The 23,011-nt window shown below is 55.6% G+C and overlaps 1 protein-coding gene across 3 annotated transcripts in view; it reads left to right on the forward strand.

The window, feature by feature from the left end:
• Nucleotides 1–23,011, forward strand: part of Zfpm1 (zinc finger protein, FOG family member 1) — a 55,320-nt gene that overhangs the window by 12,637 nt on the left and 19,672 nt on the right. For 2 of the 3 annotated variants that reach the window (XM_034523163.2, XM_034523164.2), the window contains exons 2-3: nucleotides 10,870–10,992; nucleotides 13,004–13,153. In XM_034523163.2, coding sequence (XP_034379054.1) covers nucleotides 10,870–10,992; nucleotides 13,004–13,153 — 273 coding nt within the window. The remainder of the gene's footprint in view (nucleotides 1–10,869; nucleotides 10,993–13,003; nucleotides 13,154–23,011) is intronic. The other variant, XM_076915991.1, reaches the window with a different exon arrangement.

Here is a 23,011-nt window from a genome sequence, read left to right on the forward strand (position 1 = left end):
CTGGGCATTCCACAAACACTACAGTCAGCTTCCTTGCCAATTGAGAATGGGGAGGTGAGATGTGGAGCTGGGACAGGCAGCAAAAGGCTGGCAGCTCCCTCCCCCCCCCCCCCAGACCCTACTGTTATTGTCCCCATCCCCACCTGTTCCTGGTGACTCACTAGGAATGTTGCTCACCAGGCTTCTGTGGCCCTAGGCTCTGGTGAAGACAGGGATCTCCATTTGTCACACCTCAGTTTCTGAATCTGTAAAACGGAAAGGAACCTAGTCCCCTCAGCCTGCCAGGATGGTTTTGGACCCCAACCCTGCCCCAGGCCTCGGTTTCCCCACCCACATCATGGGCCCATCTAGAGCTGTCCATTCCGTGTTCTTTTCAAAGCCTCGGAGGTAGAGCCCTGATCTTGTCTCCAGCCTCTCCGCTCCTCAGTGTACTTTAGTGCAGAATAGGATCCATAGTCACAGCAGTGGGGGTGTCACTGACTCCCACAGCACCCTCAAGCCTCTAACCTAACAGCTACTTGTACAGGTGGTTTTTTTTTTAATATGTGTAATTGTAAAATAGCAGTGGAACAAGGTCCACTGGAAAGCTTAGGCTGAGACCTAAGGGAGGAAGAGTCAGGAGTGACCTCGTGTCCTCAGTCCTGGCCCCCACACTCTGGGTCTCTGTCACCTGTTTTTATAAACCATATGTGAGGGTCAGAAGCACATGGTCCACTATCCCATCGCAAGCTCTTCCAGGTGGCCTCTCAGTCTCTGCTCTGGCCAACCCCCAAAGCACAGAGCTGGATAAAAGCTACCTGCTGGTTTTTAGATCTGCCTTGCTGCTCTATGGAGGAAAGGGACAGAGGACAGGAACAGGATCAAGTCAATCTGAGAAACTGCATTGCCACAGACAGAGGGGCACAAAGGGGCCTGAAGAGTCCTGAAGGATGGACCAAGTGCTCTGATTGGGGGGCTAACGGGCGCTGGGGCACTGATGATGCGGAAGCCCCACAGCACTAAGAAAGCATGCTTGACTCAGAGCCTAGGGGCAGAAGCTGGGGGAGGGGGTGGGGGAAGGGGGGGGGAGGAGGAGTGGAGAGTAGATACAGTGTTGGTGAGTAGATACACAGTAGTTACACTGGTGTGTAAGCAGGGCAGGGAGAGGTAGGATGGGGTACCTACAGTGTGTGAGGATGGAACACCCACAGTGGGTTTGGGTAAGTGCTTTTGCAGGTGGGCACAGCCCAGCCTGCTGAGTGGAGGGCTTGTCACACAGGAGCCACCCCCTCCTGAGTAGTCATCTGCCTCTCTGCCTCTGACTGTGCCACGCAGCTATGGCTCCATTAGTGAAAAGCTGCTCACATGGCCCAGTTCTTATCACCCATCTGGAGAAAGGATCACTCCAGCCTCAGCACCCATCTCCACTGGTTTGCTTCCTCCTCTTTACTCCAGGCCCTGAGCTGTGGCCTCAGTCGCCCCTTCGTGGCACGTGGCCTCAACAGCTCCAGGCTGCATCCTAGCGCAGGACCCCTGGGCACTGACCATCCTCGGGGAGCACAACTCCAGCCCCTTTGACACCCTGGACCCTCCCCCGTGCAGCCCCTCCCCCAGAAGCGCAGGCCTCAGCTTCCCGGAGTGAAACAATCTTGTGTAATCTATCAGTGGCTATCAGGCCCATCGAGGGGAGGGACGGGAGTGGCTGGGCCTAGAGATGGCGCCAACCTTTAGCGTTGATAAAGTTTCCGAGTTCAGCTGTGATGAATGTTGAGTAAGCGCAGGCCGCAGATAGGATGTGGACTTGGCAGGCCCTAGGCTCCGGCTGAAACCAATCTCTCTCTATCAGCCAGGCTGGGCTTTCTCAGGCCCCAGGCCCTCTTCCCTCCTCCTAGCCTCCCTTTCTCTCGGCCTTGCCCCACCCAGGCCCCTGCCCCTGGGGACAGGGTAAAGGACCAGCTTGCTGGTTGGAGCTGTCCTGAGAGAGGAACCAGGCTCAAGGCAAGGGGAAGATAGTAAGGGAGCTCACAGAGGTAGCTGTTGAATCAGGGAGTGAGGGCTCAGTACACCCCCACTCTCCACAGGACCTGCATCTTCAGGCTTCACTGTGCCCCAATTAAACCTTTAGACCTGGGAGCTCAGCTGCCCCTTCCTGTGCTTCCCCCCGCCCCCCAAGTCTTCCTGCAGGAGGTGCCTGAGCTCCTCAGTGTAAATGCCACCTCCTCTGAGAAGAGGAACACAGTCCCAAGTCTGTCTCCATCCCAGCCTGATCCCCTCTCTTGTCTGCACGGTGAGTGCCCAGCTAGGGATGGACCCTGCCTGGAACTTCTTGGTCCCTCCAGAGCCTCTGCATCCATTCCTCACCAGAACTCTGTAAGGTCAGATATGTGTCCCTGGACCTTGCAGCCCAGCTAGGTCTCCATTATGTATGTCCCTGACTAGCAGGTCAGGTGGTGGCTAGGATGGCTGTCTTCCACCTCACCTCGGTTTCCACATCGGTTCATCAATTCCACATTCCTGCCTGATAGTGTCGGTCAGGCTCTGACAGACGCCAGCAAGGGGTTGGGGGCAGTGCACATGTGTCTGCAGGGATCTGGGCTGAAGGAGCCATAGCTTCTAAAGACTACAGGTTCCCTAGGAGGGAGCAGGGGTCACCCCCACAAAACAGGGGTGTCCTGCCTCCAACTGTGCCAGGAGCAGCTAGCAGAGCCCAGGCTCTCCCTGCTGTAGGAACAGACATAGGGACCAGGCATGGTCAGAAGCAGAGGTGGCATAGGGGATGGGGGACTAGGGAGGGAACTGGCCCAGGAAGGGGAACAGCCAGACCTTAGTTCTTATCTACTGTGAACCAGGACTGGGGAAGGCAGTACTCTGAGAGCCTTGCCAATCTACTGGTAGAGACCTTGTTACTCTCTGCCTCAATTTCCCGTACTTAAAGCAGGGTAGCACTGAATTGGAGAGCCAATAAGTGTCCTGTGCCATTGGAATTAGAATCTTCAGCTCTCCAGCAGCCCTTCCTCCGCCCAAGTGTCTGTCTCAGCCACTGTTACAGTGTGAAGCCATTTGAAGCACGTGGCTGGGGTGCCTGGGTCCTCAGAGGCTTCCAGAGGGCTACTCGGCTACACACAGACTAGCCAGAACAGCAGCAGCTCACGATGGGGAAGCCCACCACATTCTGCGAGTTAAGTCGGAGATGGCTTCTGTGTGAGGGTTGGAAACGGAGTGGAATAAATTTCCAGGAGTGGGGAGCTCGGAGCTGCCTACAGCCTGGCTAGGATCACAGCTGTGTGAAGAAGCCCTGGGCCCTTTGGGGATAGGCAAGGGAAGGTAACTGATGTCAGATTTTCAGTGACTCTGTATAAAGTTTCCGGAACCAATTTGACCTCTGGTAGCCAGTGTGTGTTTCTTTTCACAAGGCAGCGTCGTGCAGAGCTCTCTGCATTTTATCTGGGCTGCGTGTCACCCACACACACCTTTTTTCCCCCAGTAAAGATCCATGCCTTTAAAAGTCAAGCAGCAGGAAAAGTCTGTATTCTATTGTGCGAATCATATCTCAATAGGATCCTTTTAGTGTTTGAATGCTGAGGTCTGTATAGGCCCACGTTTGCTGGGATGTGGGTCCTGACTCTTGTCAGACCCCCTGCTTGGTGCCTCTGTAAGATTGCCCAGTGACTGAGAAAGGTGTGCATCACCTTCGAGGACGTCCTGAGCTCCAAGTCCATGCCAACTGGGGTGGACCCTTGTGATGCTCCCAGACACAGAAGGTCAGCAGGTCAGCCACCCAAGACCACACAGGGTAGAGAGGGTCGGGCAAGACATAAAGTCACATGGCTCAGACTCCTCAGAAAGGGAAGTAAGCTCCCCCATCCCAGGGTCTGTGGGGACACCCTCTGTGATATACTGGGTAAGAAACAAATTCTACAGTCCCATCCTGCATTTGTTCATCCCCTGTGCCACCTATGCTGTGAACAGGTCACAGACTCAGGGATGGTGGCCCCTGGCTACAACCCCAGTTTGACTGTCATCAATGGGAACCCCAGGGGGCAGATGCACTTTTCCTTCTAGGGCAGGCTGTATACTCAAGCAATGCTACATGGCCAGCTCTTGTGGCCAGCCTAGTGTTGGCAGTGTCCCTTCTGGGCTCTGTGTGATGGTGTCTGTCCAACAGTGTCCTCATCTCTGACACCATTGTTTGGCTGTATCTTCAGTGTCACCCCAGTGACATCCAAAGTTGAGGTTGAGGTCAAGGTTGAGACCAACACTGAGCTTCAAGTAGCCCTTCACCTTCCCAGGCACACTGGACACCTGCTAAGCCTTGAGGGCCACACGGTCCCTGAACTTGTAGTATACAACTGTGATAAGGTGGTGGTTCCAGAGGACACAGAGTGTGGGGACCCTGAAGGAAGAGAGTCCCTAAATAGGCTGAAGGGCTGCAGTGGGGAATTGAGCAGCCACCCAAGGACAGGTTTGGGCACTAGTGACAGGTGTCCTACCTGGAGAGCATATACACTGGACATAAGCTGAGGGGCCTTCCCTTCCTTCACTGGCAAGACAACTTGGGCGATGTCCAAGGAGTGTGGCCCGAGGTGAAGGGGACTCTACCCTGAGAGCCCTGCCCCACTGCAGTGTGGGTAATGGGCCTGAGATGATTTTGTGGCACTGGGGTCAGAGTTATTGCCAAGGTTCCACAACATGTCCCTGTCAGTACTTTTTTGACTGAGTTATCAGTTATTAGAACTGAAAGCGAAGGCAAGTCTGAGGAGCTTGAACTGGGCTTGCACTGGGCTGCAGCTCTGGGACCATGAGCCTCTGTTTCCATCCCTTAGCATCACTTAAATCAGAATCCCTACTTAACCCTGCTGACCAGGACCTGCTGTCAGAGGTCACGGTGTCGCTAGCCAAGAAGTAAGGCTTTAGAACTTAGACCTGAGATGCGGGCCCTTAGACTGTTTGGCTATAGTCCCCACTGGGCTGGGTCCTATGATGCCAAACTCCCTAAACTCGGCCACTCAGGGAGGGCAGGGCTATCTTGCCATCGGTCTGTCCCCTCCATGGCCCTCGCTGCCTGCTGCCCAGTGGTGGGAAAGTCTGTATCTGTTGCTGTTTTCTCTCTGCTGTCAGGGCCTTATCTGGCAACTGGTCCTGCCGGAGGCCAGGGTCTCCCTCCTGGCAGTGCCAAGCCATTTCAGTGAAGTGAGGAGACTCTACAAGCAAGGTGGGGGCTTCCTATTTCTCCTGATGACCCTCCCCGGCCCTGCAAGAAACAGCAGTTGTCACGGTAGCCCCAGGCTGTGCTCCCAGCCACTGTTCCATGTGGCCGTGTAGACTCCTGCCTCCATGGGAGGCTGCCCTCGTCTTCCATGAGAGAATAGTCCTGCCTTGCCCACTGTACACTGTCCCCTACCCCACTGCTTTTATCCTGCCCTACAGGCAGGCGCCTCCTCTGTCATCAATCCTTGCCACCTCCTCCAGGAAGCCTCCTCTCTTCACACCCCTCCCTCTTGGCCACACCCATAGGCACCTTTTCTCCTTTGGGGAGAAGTTTAGTTGCACTGTGTCTCCAGCTCTTGCTCCTAGTAATCTGGCACAAGGGCATGGGGAGGTCTGAGGAGTGTATGAGCAGATGAAGCGGCTGTGGTTAGGGATGAGGCTGCCTGCTCTCTGGGTTCTACCCAGAATCCGTCTGTGAGATCCACAGCCCAAGGCTGGGCAGGCAGCTGTTGCAGGTCGCCTTGGTTCCATTAGAGAGGGAGAAGAGAGTCTCTGGGTGACCCTAAAGAAGGACCCTGGGCCAGGCAGGCTCCAGCGGGCCTTGGCCTAGGGACCAAGGGTTTGGAAAGGTGGGTGCTGCTCTGGTTCTTCTCAGTGGTTTCATCCTCATGTGGTAGTCTGCGGGGGGCTCCCCCATGACACAGTCCTGGACCAAGGACACCCCTCCATGCTGCCTGGGTGACACAGACTGGGGGATTTAGTCCCCCTTCCAGGACCTGCAGTGACCTCCATGTGGTGGTTTCAAAATGACCACTACCACCCTTCATTGCGACTCCTCAAATCCAGGACAGGGCCGCACTCACCCTCACATACGAAGACTTGGAAGGCAGTGGGCATCAGCCTGCTGCACAGAGCCCGTCTCCATAATTCAGTTTTAAAGCATGAAAAAGGGAGTTGATGAAATTCCGCTATCAGCTCCGAGCCAATATGCAAAATATCTCACCCCCAATCAAATAGCTATTATGTTTTCATTCCCAAGCGGCGTCCGGCTTAATGAGCAGGAGACGGATGGGCGCTTGGGCGTCTGCTCCCTGTGATAACCAAGGGGCTCGGGGCACTGTGGGGGCTCCCAGTGCTGCCCTGGCTGTGGGTGGCCACCGTGGTAGCCTGTGGATGCCACTGAGAAATGTAGTCTTGTACTCAGACCTCTCCAACCTGAGCAGTAGCCAGGCAACAGGGCCAGTATCTGCCTTACTATGGGTAATAGGAGGTGTGGTTCGAGACTGTACTGAGGAGGGAGCAGACTGTCTGGTCAGGTTTGAATGTGGTCCAAGTTTCTTTTTCTCCTTGCAGCATCCCCTGCCTCTTCCTTGAGGATCATGGGCAAGCTGATCTGCTTTAATTCAATGGGCCTCAGTTTACCCATCCACAAAGTGGGTGTAACCCACACTTCCCTCTTGAGGTGGGGGTTAATGATTGGCTGCTATGGCAATGGAATTTAGATAGGACAGGCCTCAGGTCCCCTTACTTTTCTTTGCCCCCCCCCTCCATGGCATCCAGTCTGTTTTGCATTACATATTCTGTATGACCCCTACATACCAAGATCTAACCCAGCATGGACCCTCTGTGCCTTAGGTTCCCCACTGAGACAGGACTGGAGATGACCTCACTAGGCTCTGTAAGTGGGAAGGGTTAAGGGCACTTGTGAAGTGCTGTGCTCAGGCTTCTGGTACAGTTTGTGCTTACTAACTGCTTTCCCTGGCCCTGTTGGGTCACTGGTGGCTAGAACCAATGGCCACAGCTGGTGTTTGCAAAGCACTGGCCCCAGCACCCTACGCTGCACTCTGATAGCGCTGGCCAGTGGTCCTGGGAGGCTGCAGCTGTGGTCCTTTCCATTCATAGCTCAGGAGTACAGAGAGGTAGAGCCGCTTGCCCAAGGTCACACAGCAAGGACACAGTTTTTATCTGTCATTCTACCTGGTTGGGAACAGTGAGGTTCTCCAAAAGGACCCTAGTATAGGGCATCCTGGGGAGGGCCAGTGTCCAGCAATAGTTCACAGATACCCCTGACCTACAGGGCCAAGTTCCCCCCTTTTCTACTCTCCACAGCCTTCATCTAGGTGTCCCAGAGGGGCCAGTGCCAGCTTAGGCTCCATTGGGACTGACTTGAGGCTCAGAAAGCCACAGTGGCCCCAGGCAGGAATGCCACCTCCGTCTGTGGGCTCACTGTTTGCCAGTGGTGATTGTCTCCTGCATTATCAGGGCCATTTTAATTGTTCTGGAACTGAATTAACAACATCAGAATGAGCCGCTTGCAGCCCGGCTTCTTTCTCCACGCTCATCCACCAGGCTTTGTGAGGAGCGCTCTCCTTTGTTCTTGTAAATGGAGGAACATCCCTGCTCCAGGCGCCTGGGTGTGGGAGATCCACCTGGGTGGGCACCAGGTTGGGCTCCATGACATTACTGAGGAAGAATGCTTCAGCTTGTGCCCCCTCATTGGCCCAGCTCAGTGTCCGTCCCAGAGTTCCTGAGGACAGACTTAATCCTTAATCCCATTTACTAGAATAGGCAACTGAGACTCCAGGGACTTCCCAGCCCCTGGAGAGGCATGGAGATCCAACATGCACCGAGGCAGAACTGTCTCCAGCATCCTGAAGGGTGGCTCTGCTCAGGGTGGGTCTCCACCACAGCATGGTTTTCCAGCCCTGGTCCAAGGTCATAAGGGTCAACGCATGAGTCCAGGCTGCCCTGAGTCTGCCATTCTGAGCCTTAGCTCTGTTTGTGGAAGGCCTGAGTCCTGCCTGCCACCCTCCTAGAGCAATGTAGTTGGAACAGATTGGGAGGCTGGGCCTAGAACTAGCACCCACAGAACTGCAGCCAGGGAACCCACTCCACTTCCCCTCCCTGGGACTTGTGTTGGTAGCCCAGTGCCCAGGACTGAAGGCAGAGTCCCTCCTTTGCAGACCTCAGAGGCGGGTCTGGGGTTCTGCTTATGAGCCTTTGCTCACAGCTTTGACTGCACAGCCTTCCCGGCACAGACACCTTCCCCACAGGTCACTCCGAGTCTCACCCCCTGCCCACGGGTCACTCAGAGTCTCACCCCCTGCCCGGCACAGACACCTTCCCCACAGGTCACCCCGAGTCTCACCCCCTGCCCAGTGCAGACACCTTCCCCCACGGGTCACTCCAAGTCTCACCCCCTGCCCACGGGTCACTCCGAGTCTCACCCCCTGCCCAGTGCAGACACCTTCCCCCACGGGTCACTCCGAGTCTCACCCCCTGCCCACAGGTCACTCTGAGTCTCACCTCCTGCCCACGGGTCACTCCGAGTCTCACCCCCTGCCCGGCACAGACACCTTCCCCACAGGTCACTCCAAGTCTCACCCCCTGCCCAGTGCAGACACCTTCCCCCACGGGTCACTCTGAGTCTCACCCCCTGTCCACAGGTCACTCTGAGTCTCACCTCCTGCCCACGGGTCACTCCGAGTCTCACCCCCTGCGCGGCGCAGACACCTTCCCCCATGGGTCACTCCGAGTCTCACCCCCTGCCCAGCGCAGACACCTTCCCCCACGGGTCACTCCGAGTCTCACCCCCTGCTCTTGCCTATGTTCCTCCTGGCCCAGGAACCTGTGGTTCTTTGGTCTTACTGCCCCCAGGAGCCACATGCAATGTCCAGTGACATGAGACCCTTGCACCCTAGAATGGCATTGGCCGTCTGAGGCAGTGTGAGCAGGATAGCACTGACTCCAGTAGTGTGGTCGGAATTATGCACCTTATCTACAAGATTGTCTGGAAACCTAGTCCCAGCCTGGCGTCTCCTCCATCCTCACAGGTCCCCATGCCATTGACGTAACCAATACTATGGATCCCACAGTAGCTTCAGCATTGGGTTGATATCAGTGGCCCTATCATGGGCCTGTGCGTCTCCCACAGAACTTCTGTTGCTTCTGAGAAGGTGCAGCCTGAGCCGTGATTCTGGGGAGTGGCAGGTTTCATTAGCTCTGACAGGCTGGAGGTCTTCAAGCCTTAAAGTGGTGCATCCTAGTCCACCCCCTGACTGAAGACACCGGCCTGCCTCCAGAAATGGTTCTGAAGTGGCGGGCATTGGTGGTCAGCTGGTAGAGAGCACTTGTCTACGGTACAGGAAGATCTGGGCCGGACCCCACACACTGTATATACCGGCGTGCCGTGCATGCCTGCAGTCCCTGCGTTCAGGAGGTGCAGGCAGTCTACCACATAGTATACTGGCCCAGGGCCTTCCTAATGCTGCCGTCCTGTAAGATTCGTTCCTTCTGCCTCAGCACTGTGCTGTTGCTACTGTTACAAATTGTAATAAATGTCTGTGTTTTATGATGGTCTTAGGAGACCACTATGTCGCTCAACCCCCAAAGGGATTGCGACCGGCAGGTTGAGAGCCACTGACCCAATAAGTTCAAGGCCAACCTGGAATGCATGAGACCCTATCTGAAAAGAAAAACAACAAAACCAAAGATGGCTCTTGCCTGCTGTCTGCCCTGTCCTGGGGCAGACACCTCACCCTCAGGTGTCCTCAGCCACTGACACATCATGGCCTTTTGGTTTATTCTGTCTTGCACCCTGAGGCTTCACTGCTCCACACTGCTCCTCAGGGCTCCTCCTACACCAGTGGGTGTGCCCAAGACTTAAGCTCATCCCCTCCTCAGAGACCACAAAATGACAGGACAGGCGTCCCCTGGAAGCTGTGGCTAAAGAACACGAACTGGGGGCGGGGCTGTGGCTAAAGAGCATGAACTGGGGGCGGGGCTGTGGCTAAAGAGCATGAACTGGGGGCGGGGCTGTGGCTAAAGAGCATGAACTGGGGGCGGGGCTGTGGCTAAAGAGCATGAACTGGGGGGCGGGGCTAGGTGAGGATTTCCTAGGGCTTCTGTTCTCTGTTCCTGTCTCCCAAACCCTGGAACGATTGTATTCTCTGGGTCTCCTGGGAGTCACCGTGGAGCCATGGGGCTTATTCCAGCCTGACATCTCTACTGCTAGGTGGATGCTCCCCAGCTCATCTGGAGGGAGGGAGAGGAAAGATTCCCAGCCCCCACTGTGAAGGACACCTGCTTTCTGAGCAGGCTCAGGCACCTGCCATGTTTGTGCCCAGTGTGGTTCTGCTCAATGTAGTAAGCACAAGAACTCAGCCTTGGAGAGCCTGGACCAAACCCCAAGAGTGGGGTGGCCTGACAGATGGGGCCTCCAGGGCTGTAAGAGACAGCAGACATGTCCACTGTGTGGCCTTATGAGTCTGTGTGTGACCTGTGAGGCAGGAGGCCTGCAGGACCCATCTGAGCTCAGAAGGATCCCGTGTTGCTTTCTGTTGGTCATGAGTGGCTGCAAAGGTTGGGACTCTTGTCCTGGCAAGAAGGGTGTCCACTGCCTGGAGAGGGACAGACAACAGGAAGGGCAAGGACAAAACCTGCAGAAAGTGACCCCAAAGCTTAGGAATTGCTGTGGGCTGGGAGTACATGGGGTGGAGTTCATGTGCTTGGCGCCAGGGGACCCGGAAGGGTCATAACCTTCACCTCCGTGCGTAGCTGGCCCTGCCCATGTCCTGTTACCCACTCTACCCCGGTACCAAAGCTCAGCCTGTGTGGCCGTTAGGAAACCAGGGTGGCCTTACTCAGAAGCACCTCATGATTTCCTGGGGCTCATGTCCACAGGTTCCCTCAGAGACATGGAGGTCGGAGAAGAAGCCAAGGCCATGGACATCAGTCCCATGGAGCAGGAAGCCACAGCCCCAGAGGCCCCGGCCATAGAGGAGCCCCCAAGTCCACCCAGAGAAGGTAAGTGTGCAGACCAGCAGGCCCAGAGAGGTTAAGAAGTTTGTCTGGAATCACACAGCCCCCATCCCAACAAGGATCTGACCAAGGTTTAGATGCATCCCAGTATCATGTCGCCCCACTTCTCAGCCCCATTACCTCCTCAGACCCTCCTAGGCCTCCTGGCTGCAGTTTTCCGGGTCTGCGTTTCTGAATCAGAGGACAGGGCACAGAAGGAAACCCCATAGAGCCCCCACACTACCCAAACTCTAGGAAGGCAGTTCAGGCCAGGTCTGGATGTGGGACAGTGAGACTTCAGGAGCCCCCAAAGGCCTGGCAAGAGGGACTCATGGACAGAGTACTTGGGAGATGAGCACTGGTGTGTTCTGGAGACCGTTAAGTTCAGGAGGGATGGCAGTGAGCTCTGGGGTATCTAAGGAACACCTGCATCCCAACCAGGTATTCTGGGCTCTACCTGGCTGCCAGTCTAGAGCCCTGGCCGCCTCTCTGCAGCTCTGAGCTTCAGGAGCACTTCAGTCCTTACCCATGAGCCTTTCTTCCACTGCAGCCCTCAGCTGCAAGAGAGGGGTGAGGGAGACAGCATGGGGAAAAAGGCCCGGGGAAACGGCTCAGTCAGCTTGCCACACAGGCTTGAGGACCCCAGTTTGAGCCTCAGCATCCCTGTAAAATCCAGATGTGCGCTGCAGGCTTATGCTCCCAACCCTGGGGAGGTGGACACAAAGTATCACGGGTCACTAGCAGGCCTGGCCAGAATCTCAAAAACAGGGTAGAGAGCAGCTAAGGAAGGCTCTCCAGGAACGCTGTTCGGCCACCACACATGAAGAAGAACACAAAAGGAATGACAGAGAAGACAGAAGGGGACATCAGAGAGCCTGAGTGGGGAGCAGAGATTCCACACAGCCTTTCATCCCTGGGGGCTCCTCACCGTGCACGCCCCCAGTGTACCAGAGTCCCTGACTGAGTGGATGCAGGCCAGGGACCTTCCCCTTTCCTTTTTCATTCCAAGCCCAGCCCCCAGCCTAAGGTTCTGGCCTTTCCTTGGCAACAGCCCTGACTCCCCTTACCCTCAGCTCCCCCGAACCCCTGCCTCAGGAGTGAGGTGGCAAGTGCCAGGCCTGGCATACAGTCCTGAGAGGTGAAGCTATGGCTGCCTCAGTTTCTCCTAAGTGGCCTCCAGGAGAGCAAGTGCCATGCTTAGAGGCTGCTCCCTTATCTCCTTCACCATCGGTGCCACCGTCAGGAGCCACACTAGTGCAGCCGTGGCCGAGCTGCCAAAGGGCAAGTGGCTGGCGGCTGCTGGACTTTGACCCATGGCTTCCCGGGGAGCTGGCCTTTATCTGATTGGGGAGCTGGGGCTGCTGAGGGGGTAGGCGGGTGGGGCCGGGAAGGATCTGGGACAAACAGCCGGGCCTGCACCTGGCACCGGCGGCCGTGATAACGCGGTGATGGGCGCGATAACGGCTAGAGCATATCTGACGTTCAGGCGGGTCCAGTGCAGCTCTGCTCGGTGGCTGGAGCTCAGATGCCAGCCACTTTGATTTATAGCCAAAAATAATAGGACTTTTATACCATGGGATTGATTTATTTGATGTTAATCACAGCCCTTATCGCGGTATTAATAATCTGCTGGTCCTATGACGTCACCCAGGGGGCTTTACAGGAGCTCATCGATCGGGGGCCACACTGGTTATCTGGCCCGACAGGAAGGCAAACATGCCCTTTGGGCTGGAATTGGGTGCGGGGCTGGTGGAGGGGCCCAGCTGTTACAGAGACCAGAGAGCCAGAAGCCACGGGGCTTGGTGCACTGGGTGGGCACTGGGCTGTGACAGACAGTAGGTAAAGGACAATTATTACTGCAGTGATCAGCAGGGGCTGAGAGCTTTACAAGACCTAGAGGAAGCCTGGAGTGTTAGATAAGGCGAGAGGGCAGGTGACTGTGCACCCTGAGGCCTCAGTTTCCCTCCTGGTCACAGGCTAGCACAGCAAGGATGTGACAATGTTTTCCTCTCTACAGTTGTGAGCCCACCCACAGTGCCGGCACCCCCTGAGTCCCCAGAAGATCCTGAGGATATGGAGGGGCAGGAATTGGAGATGAGGCCCCAGGATGAAGAGAAAGAGGAAAAGGAAGAAGAGGCAGTCATGGCTAGTCCCTGGAGTGGGCCAGGTAACCAGGCTGACTAGCTCCGTATAGTAGTGCAGTGACCCCAGGGCAGCCTTGTTACAGCCTTTTGGGCTGGCTGGGGACTAGGCTATCCTGGGATCTTGGGTCCTTGTAGACCACTAGTACCCAGGTCTGTGTGGCTGGCCCAAGCAAATGTGGTCTGAGATGGTCTCCAGAGTCTGTACTCTGGGCATTTTGAGGGTTTGATGTGGCTGGCTATGGGGCCTGAGAGATGACAGCAGGAACAGGAGCCTGGAGCTGCTGAGCTGAGGCCTTCCCGGCAGCAGATGGTTGGGATTCTGAGCTGTCTAGTGCCCAGGTGGGCTCGCTTGTGTGAGAAGGACAGCTGCTCTTCCTGGGGGCCACAGCCCATCTGAGGTTCCTGGTTACCATCTGCCCCACAAGCCAGTCAGGCCTGTACCTTTGCACAGACAGCGTGTGCTCATAGTCACATTGGCAGCTGGAGCTCAGACCTCACAGGTCCCAGAGTGTGGCAGTCACGGCCCCCTTGCTGCCGATAAACAAAATCCATGGTCCAGTGGGGAACCATGGGCATCCGTGATTTCCAGGGCTCTTATTGAGGGCTGAGAGCCACTGTGCAGGGCAAGTGGTGTATGGTCCTCCACAAGGGAGGAGTGGGCTGCTGAGCACGAGGGTGGGCGGCACATGTGCACACAGTTGTCAGCTGTGTGTGAATGTGCAGGGATAACACAGCCTGATTCCTGTCTGTGGATAGACGGCAGGCATGTCAAAGGAGCCGAGAAGGCTTTGCCAGGGCAGAGATTCTGTCCCTCCTCTGGGAAGCTTGGGAACCGAATTGGGAAGGGGTGAGAAATGGCCTCCTAACTATACATGTGGATGTTTCCCTGGGTTCCTAAGGCATTGAGAATGCAGGAGTCAATTGGTGATGTCTGCCGCCAGTGCCAAGGATGAGTGACAGGTGTGGCTGAGAGCTACACAATGGAGCATCAGCCTGAGGCCGTAGAGGGAGGACTGACCTAGAAGACCACAGCCAGAATGGGGACCTGCACTCTTGGGAAGTCAAGTCCACCCATAGAATGTTCCATAGCTAGTTATCCCAGAGCACTGCCCTCTGCCACATGTACATCAGATGCTTGGCACATCCCTCAGGGCTCTAGGTGACCTGGCAGAGGTATAGGGAGATGATGTCCCCTTCTTCTTCAGTGCCTGGCAGGAGCTGGGCACTGACCAAGGGTCCTATCTCAGTTGAGGCCAATGTCCCCAGATCTCGGTACCATGGTGGGAGTAATTACACCAGATCACATGGGTGCCAGATCCTTTTCTACTCACAGGTCAGTATCCAAAGCCATGGAATTGGGCAGAGCCTATGTTCAGACTGCCCAGCTTCTAACCAGCCCTATGCTGACTCAGTCTCTCCAGCTGGAAGGGGATCCATGAGCACTGACTGGGGATCCATGAGCACTGACTCAGCACCCGGAGCCCCTTTGAAGGCGTGGATGCCCCTTATGCCAGCCTCCTGTGGCCAGCACAGTGTCATACCCACTCAGTGTGGTGCAGGGACCGGCATATACCACATCACTGGCTGAGAACTGCGTCTTGCTACAGAGGCCCAGGTGTGAAGTCACCTACAGCAGTGTGAAGCATTGCCCACTGTCCTCACTCACATAAGGGTTATTACTTCTTTTTTTAGATGGAGAAGCAAGGCCCCTTTAGTTTGCAGCCTGCCCCCTGTGAAGACCATGCTCCATGGGCTGTGGTTTGGGGTCAGGGTGCACCCCAGCCTCCCGAGTTATTTGCATCCTCCAGGGCCAGGCGGTGCACTATCGGCTCCCACAGATAGGAATTTCTGTGCCGTGGGCAGCGATGGGGTTGATAAGTGGCCGCTGGCCAACCGCCGTGGTAGCCCTCGCCTATCAGCTCCCGCACAGGCCGTGCTTATCACCCAGTGGGGAAGCTGCTGGGGAGGCCCAGGGGCTCTTATCTCCGGGGCCGCCCAAGCCTGTGATGGGGTTGTAGGGTTAAGGCCTGAAGGCAGTGCCCAGTCTGGTGACAGACCAAGTGCCACTTTTACCTTGTGGGTTGCCTGTGACTCTTCCTGACCTCTGGCCTGGAGCTCCCCTCTGTCAGATCCCAGCACCCACCGTTTGTCCCAAGGACCCTGTCTGAGAGGGATCTTTCATTGTTCCTCTCTGGAGAGAAGGCACAGAGCTGGCTTGGACCTCAAGTCTCCCTCTAGCTGTCTAGCTCAGGGAAGTGCCTGGGCCTGAGCCTGAACCTGGTCTCATCTGCTCTCCCTGAGATGTGATGGTCACTAGACCCATGACAGAGCTCAGAGTCCAGGCTGGGATCTCCAGAAGGTGATGCACCCAGCTTCTAAGTATCTGGGGACACTTATCAAACTCCTCTCTGGATGAGACAGCACTTAAACAGGCCCCAGAAAGTGGTTGTCACAGAGCCTGGTCTTATTGCTTCTTCATAGCCGGTATATGACATACATGACAGCTCATCTCCTGAGAGTCCAGGCCTAGAGCAGATGAAGAAAAATCCTTCAAGAAGGACAGTAAAGAAGCTTAGTGATTAGTGTTTGCCACATAAGCATGAAGATTGGGTTCACACAAATGTCAGGTGGATGTAGCAGCCCACCAGTAGTTTCAGGCAGAGAGGGATTCCCAGTGCAAGCTAGCTAGCAGCACTGGCCATGTTAATGACCTCTTCCTGCTTAAGAGACCCTGACTCACGAATGAGGTGGAAGAGCAATCAAGGGTGACGTCCTGCATCAGCCTTGGGCCTGCATCCTCACGCCTCGGTGATCCCCAAGGAGCAGCTGCTGACCGCCACAGACCCAACTACAGTCTTCCTTGCTTTACAAACAGAGTGCAGCCCAAGGGTTTGAGAATCACCATCACTGTCATGATTTCCTATCCTCTCCTGCTTCTGTCTCTGCCCCTGGCTCCCTCCTGCCCCTGCCTGGTACTTGGTGACTGTACACTCCAGTCTGGATAGTGCACAGTGAAGTTTTCATCCGGTGTCAGGAGCTCTGTATCTTGCCGGGTCCTGGCCACTTACTTGTCTTCGGTGCTGCTGCCGTGAGAGGCAGGAGCCCAGCTTTGTGGAGTGTCTAGGGATAGACTGCTGACCTCTGGACCTTGGTTTCATGTTCTGTGAAATAGAGAAGGGGAGAGTCATTGTGGCACTCCAACTTGTCAGCCACTAGACGGCCTGGTTTTCCTCTCATGGAGGAACAAGCGAGTTCATAAACCCCCTAAGCAGCTGATTGTCCATTACATTTGCATCAGAGCAACACAATGGGGAATGAGTGCCTTGCTTGCAGCTGTGATAGGCACACACTACCCAGTGTCCTGCTTTGCAGTGACCCCATGGTGTGGTCTCGGTACCCTCTTCAGTCTATGAGCCAAGGGAGACGGGAGTGGAGAGGCAGCAGCCCAGGGCCTGTGGATTTGGGCCTGAGCCCAACAGGTGAGGGGACATAGGAATTGGGACAGGAGGGCTTATGTGCCCCTGAGGCACAGCAGGACACACCCTGGGCTTGATGAGCTGCAGAGCACTCTGTGGGTCCAGAGTTCTGGGAAGTTGTGTACATGGGCTGAACTCTGTACACAACTTCCCCCAAGCTGAGCCTAAGCCTGGCTTCCCTTGGCTCTCAGCTGAATTCTAACTGGGAGGAAGAATAGAGAAGGAGAGGGTCTGAGTTGTCATCTTTGAGATGACTTTGTTTGCAGGAGTGATGGCTCTTTTAAATCTAGCTATGCAAATGACCTGGAAGTAGATCTGTAATTTTGCATGGCCACCTTGCTATGGAATTTAGAGACTTGTCCCTGGAGCTTGGTGCCCCCAGTGTCATACTCCTCCTAACACCTTAAAGTCAGGAGACTTGCAAACACACCAGCCCTGTCAGGATGCAGCTCCCAGCCAACCCCGTCAGCCCTCCCCCGGCCCCCTGGGTCCCCTGGCCTCCCTGACATGGTCTTGAGCAAGTGGCTCAAAGGAGCAGAAATAAACAGGCCTGGAGGCTGCTGTCAGTCAGGTGTCACAGCGTGGGTCCTCTTCCTCGGGATTCCTCCAGGGCCAGCCTCAGCAAAGGAGTTGATAGGCAACCCAGTTTCTTCCAGAAGATTACATAGAACTGAGGGCTTTGGGACACAGAGGGACCATGACCTTCCCATGTCCCCCTAAAGGCTGCATGCACGCCATCAGTACACCAGCTGTGTGCTATTTGCCTGCAGAGTGGCATGCCATCTGTAATGAGTCTCCCTCCAGCTCCCTCTGAGAGTCTGTCTGGAAGGGCAACCTGAGTCATTATGGCAGCCCCAAACTATCCCTGGGATGTGCTCTGCTGTAACGCAAGTGCAGAGGCCCAGAGAGTTCCACTGGCTGTCAGTATGAATGCCTACCACAGCTAGCAGTGGGGACAGGGATCAGCAGGGTTTACCAGTTTTCTTCTGCCCTATGAGTGTCTTGATCCCAGAGCTTATTCTGGTTACCGCTGTCTGAGAGCAGGATCCAGGGTTAGAGCCTGAACTTGAGGTGGACAATAAAGGGGGCGAGGGGGCAAGAGGACATCAGAGTGACTAGGGAAGGCTACCCCGAGCACATCAGCACCATGTGAATGTGCTAGGTGATCCAAGACCATCCATCCCCACGCAGGACCCAGTTCTCAGTTCTAGAATCCCATGGAGGTGAAGCAGAGGCATCAGGAGAGCCACCTGAACCCCTCCAGGCTCACCACCCTGAATCTGTGTGAGGATACACAGTGGGCTAGATGAACAGCCCCGTCCTGGCCTTCTGGAAGGGTCTATACAGACAAACAGACAGAATAAACAAGCATGCCATGGGTGTGGGGTGACTTCCCCACACAGTGTCAAGGTGCCAGGTGGAGATCTGGCCGAATCCTGATGAGGCTGTGGAAGGGGAGAGCGCAGGCTAGGAATGGGGCAGCACCTTCCCATTCACAGTTTTGGAAAGGACGTGACTAAGCACATGGTCCTTAGGAAGAGTTAGGACCTGTAACTCTGCCACCTCCCAGCTCCAGAGACAAAGCAGAGCAGGGAAGGGCAGCCCTATGGCTCCTGACAGCTGTGTCCAAGGATCCTGGCTGACCCCACAGTCCTGGCCTGAGGGAGCCCAGCTGTGTGCTGAGGCCTCTGAGCCAGGCTACCTGACTAGGGCATGAAGGACTGTGTATCTTCCGCCCAGGAGTTTCTTGGAGCCCAGAACTCTTTCCAGGATCTGCTATGATCTGAGTGAGAGCCAGTCAGCCCATCCCAGCTCCTGGAGGCAGGGCCAAGAAGGCTGGCCCTGTATCAGGCCAGTGTGTCCCTGAACAGTGTCAGTCAGCACAGGGGGTGCCTGAGTGTCAAGGCCAAGTGGGAGAGCAGGGGCAGCACTGGAGAAGGACCCCATCTCTAGGCTGATGACTGAAAGGCACATTAGGAGGGAGGGAGTATTCAGGCAAAGAGCTGGGTGTGCAAAGGTCCTGAGGCATTGGGTTCATGACATGATGGAGCACTTAGGGCTCTGGTGAGCACAGATGGGTCAGGGTCCAGGTTCTGCGCCAAAGACCTTGTGGACAGCGCTCACAGCCTTGTCTCCTCGTGGTGCTAGGGATGGAATCCCAGCTCTCGAACATGCTAGGAAAGAGAAAGGACTTCACCTGAGCCGACCCCCAGTCCCAGAATTCTTGGCTGCACAGTGGCGCTGCTAAAAGGCACTGGGCGGCATGTGATCACCTGCCTGGGAGAATAGATCAGTGTTGGAGCATCCTGGGGTCTCGGGCTGCTAGGGCCACAGGAGGTGGTGGTGGCCATTTCCTGTTGGAGGCTCCAGCCAGATATCCTGCCTAGGGTCCCAGGGAAGCAGGAGACAGGACCCCTCCCTCCCATGGAGCGGTAGCTTGTTATCTAGACTGTGTCCGGCTGACTAATCTTGCAGGCCCGGAGTTTCTGTGTGAACCTCAAGGCCTGTTATCTGGCGGCTGAGGCAGGACGGCTCGTCCTGATGGACAGGCTGGGAGATGGGCCGATAGCTGGCCATGCTCCCCTCCCCACGACCGACTGGCTGGCATGTGTGGGTGGGAAAAATCATTCCAGCTATTTTGTGTTATCACGGGGCCTGGCGTGGCGGGTGATAGGCCTATTTGTCTAAGATTAGTCAGCGGGGGAGGGGACGCTGGAAGATGATAGGGGTCACTCTAGGGTCAGCTTCAGAGCCCAGCCCACCAGCTTGGAGCCCCTTTGAAGACTCATGTTTTTCTGAGGCCCCAGGGTTGCTATGAACAATCTGAAGCTAGGAGATGGGTGAAAAAAAAACCTAAGGAAATTGTATCTTTACTGTCAGGCACATTCTTCCTGGATAGTCGCTAAGTACCTTGGGGGTGGGGGTGGGGGGTGGACAGGCACTCTCAGGGGCTGGAAAGACACAAGGATGGCCTCGCCCTCCTGAATTGTATAGGAAACACAACCACCCTCCATGTCCAAGGCCAGAGATGATTCTAGATGGTGTTGGAGTGGCACTTCCTGAGCCACCTAGGATTAGTGTTTTGGAGCAGAAGACACCATGAAAGGCTTAAGCTGAGTGTACATAGCTGGATCTCACTGGGGGGGTGAGGAGGAAGGAGGCTCAGAGGTGGGGGACTGTGGTGGTAAACAAGTGATTGTTCTGGAAACAAGGTTCAGAGATCATAGCCTAGGGTCAGCATGGGCCATGGGGGGGTGGGTGCCCTGGCTGCCTGCTGGCTCTGTCCACCTGAGTCCTAGGCTAGCCATGACAACTGTTCTTGAGCCTTGGGCCTCAGGTGTTGCAGAGGAGGGGGACTCTCACAAACCACCCTTCTCCCCATGCCGCTTCCCCCTCCCCCTTTCTTCTTGTACATGAGAGTATCTGGTACATGACAGATTTTGGGGCTGAGGGCCCCATCTGAACAGCAGCTGCAATGGCAGCCAATCACCACAGGACAGAAACGTGGCTTAGACATGGGGACCTACTTATGCAGTCTAGTGCCCAGGATTCTCGCAGAGTTCTTTCTGACTCCTGATATATGGCCTGAAGGCAGAGCTACTGTAACAGCATCAGGGAAAGTAGGGGACCGCACTGCCAGGCAGGTCTGCTCTGGGAGCAGATCCTATTGGCTGTTGTGTGGATAGAAACAGAGCCCAGAAGACTTCTCAAAAGACGTAAGAATATACTCCCCAGGCAGCAGGAGGCTCTGTGGTACCCCCATTACAGATGTAGAAACTGAGGCAGACAAAATAGACAGCTCTGGGAGGACTGAGCAGGCCTAAGTGTTGGTCCATTACCTACCACAAAGCCTCAGACCAAGGAGCTCTCAGTAGACACTGTAGACAGAGGGTAAGTGGACAGACAACAGGACATCCAGTGGGAAGTGCAGGTGGAGACCTAGAGGGGCCCCCAGGCCTGGCTGCCCACCATGTGTGGCCTACTGACCTCACCCCCTTCCGGACCTGCTGTCTGTGGCTAGGGCAGGCTATCTTGGTGGCGGCACTAATCAAGTCGCTTCCTTCTCCGCCCTCCCACCAGCTTCCTTCCCAGCTAGCAGCCCCACAGCCGGCCCTGACATCAGCCAGGCAGGTCCCAGCCTTGCCAGGGGAGCTACAACCATTGTCTTCCAGCAGTTTCCCTCCTGTCCCCTCCCCAGTTATAAGGTGGACATGTCATTTCAACCCCAAGAGTCATGATCTCCTCAGAATGGAGAGCACAGGTCTGCCTTGGGCTATGTGCGCAGTGAGGGACAGCTGTTGTTCCTGGTGCCGTGGTAACTGATGCCACCTGTGTGGTTAGTGCGGCTGCCCTGAGCCCCAGCTCGGTGACTATCCTGACACTGCCACTGGCTCACTGGCCACAGGTACGCTAACTGACTGTGGCCATCGATGCTGAGTCGCTCTTGCTAGTATCATCACCACAGAAGTGAGAGCCGGCCCTGCCACCTCATCCACTCTTGTCTGGCTGTCATGCCCATCATGGCTGGAGTCCCATTCGCCCCAGCCATTTCCACCATGACCAGAGTACCCAGTAGCAATAAGACAGGGTAGCCCTGGCTTCCATCCCCATTTCTCTCATGTTGACTGATAGCTGTGATGGCCTCATCTGAAGAGCTGTCCTTTCTCTGTGGGATGTGTACAGGTGACTGCCGCAAGGCAGAGCATCCAAAGTGTGCAAACTTGTACTTGCATGTGTCCATGGCTGGGATCCACACAGGTCCTGGGTCTAGCCACAGTACCGAGACACATGGGTACTGGGACATGCTCCCTCCCCTCTCTTGGTCTCCTGCCCCATGAGGGAAACTGAGGCAGTTCTGATTACTTGTGGGTAGCACTGCCCTCCTGTGAGCAGCTCTCTGCCAGCCCCGTGACATTGCTGTTCTTTGAGAGGCACCCCTTCCCCATAACCACAATGGCTCCTTATTTCTTTATTTATTTATTTATTACCTCTCTATCTCTGTGCGTAACTTTTGATTTCCTCGCTGCGTTTTTTCCATTATGGAGGCGGTGGACGCAGCCGATAAGATCGGTCCCCAGAGATGGGACAAAGGGGCCGCCGTCGGCTCGAGGGCTGGTCATATCCTGCACGCAAGGGCCCAGCGCGGCCTGAGATGAGGCGAGATGCTATCATACCTTATTGTGTCTCATGGGGGCTCTGCCCACCCGGCCCTGCCCCCAGCTGGGCTCTCTGGGTCCTCTACACACATCTGATGCTACGGGGTGACTTGGGGACCACTAGCCAAGGCCTGTTATGGTCCTTTGCTGCCCAGGCAGGGACTTGACAGAGCGCTGGGGATTTATCCAGAAAGCCATGAGTGTGGACAGCAGAATGGTGAGGACGGCCAGCATAGTGAAGGACACCTTTGACCTTAAACACTCTTTACAAGAGCTGGCAGTGGTGGTGCACACCTTTAATCCCAGCACTCAGGAGGCAGAGGCAGGTGGATTTCTGAGTTAGAGGCCAGTCTGCTCTACAGAGTGAGTTCCAGCACAGCTGGGCTACACAGAGAAACCTGATCTTGGAGGAAAAGTGTTATAGAGAATGCAGAAACGGTTCTGACAGATGCAGACCCCACAGGATGCTGTAGGAGGTCCCTGAGCAGGCTTGACTGACATGCTCCACTGACACAGAGCCACCAAGAGGCACAGTCTCCACCCCTGCCTTTGGCTACTTCTGCCCAACTTCCCCACCCCCAGGTCATGATGTATTCTATATCACTTGTAGATTGTGGGAAGGTGGGACAGGGTACTCTGCTCCTGGGACAGGTGCCCCAGGACAAGCTCCAATGCCCAGCCACCACTGGCTGCCCAATTCTAGGGTCAGCAGGGAGCTGCCTCGTGAACCGTGAACCGTGGATGTAGGGCAGGACCAGCCTACTTCCTGCTCTCTTTTGTCACTCCTCTTCCCTTTCCCCATCAGGGAGCTTGAGGAAGGGCAGAGCCAGTCAGAGGCTTGGGTTTGAACTCCCAGCATCCCTATGTGACTCCAGCCTCCATGTTGGAGATGAAGTTGGCAGAGGCTATTGCAGATGGCTCCTCTGAGGAAAAGCTAACAAGTCCCTAAACCTCTTTGTCTCCCCCCCCCCCCCCACAGTGCCTGACTCACCCCGGGCAGAGGCTTAACACTCAGGGTGTCTGGGAGTGTCTTATACCTCCTTTGTAGGGGCCTCTGGTCTGTGTGCTCAGGCCCTGAAAGACCAATGTACTCTAAGTGGTAGCTGTGTCCTGACATGCTGGCTCCCCAGCACCTGCCTCATTGTCAGCTATTGGCCCTAGGATGTGAGTGCAAGGCAGACAGCCGTCATTCCCTTGGCAACAACAACCTCTTCCCAGACCCTCATACCCACCCTCTGACCACTTAGAC

Source organism: Arvicanthis niloticus, chromosome 18 (genome assembly GCF_011762505.2).
Source record: "Arvicanthis niloticus isolate mArvNil1 chromosome 18, mArvNil1.pat.X, whole genome shotgun sequence".
Lineage (NCBI taxonomy): Eukaryota > Metazoa > Chordata > Mammalia > Rodentia > Muridae > Arvicanthis > Arvicanthis niloticus.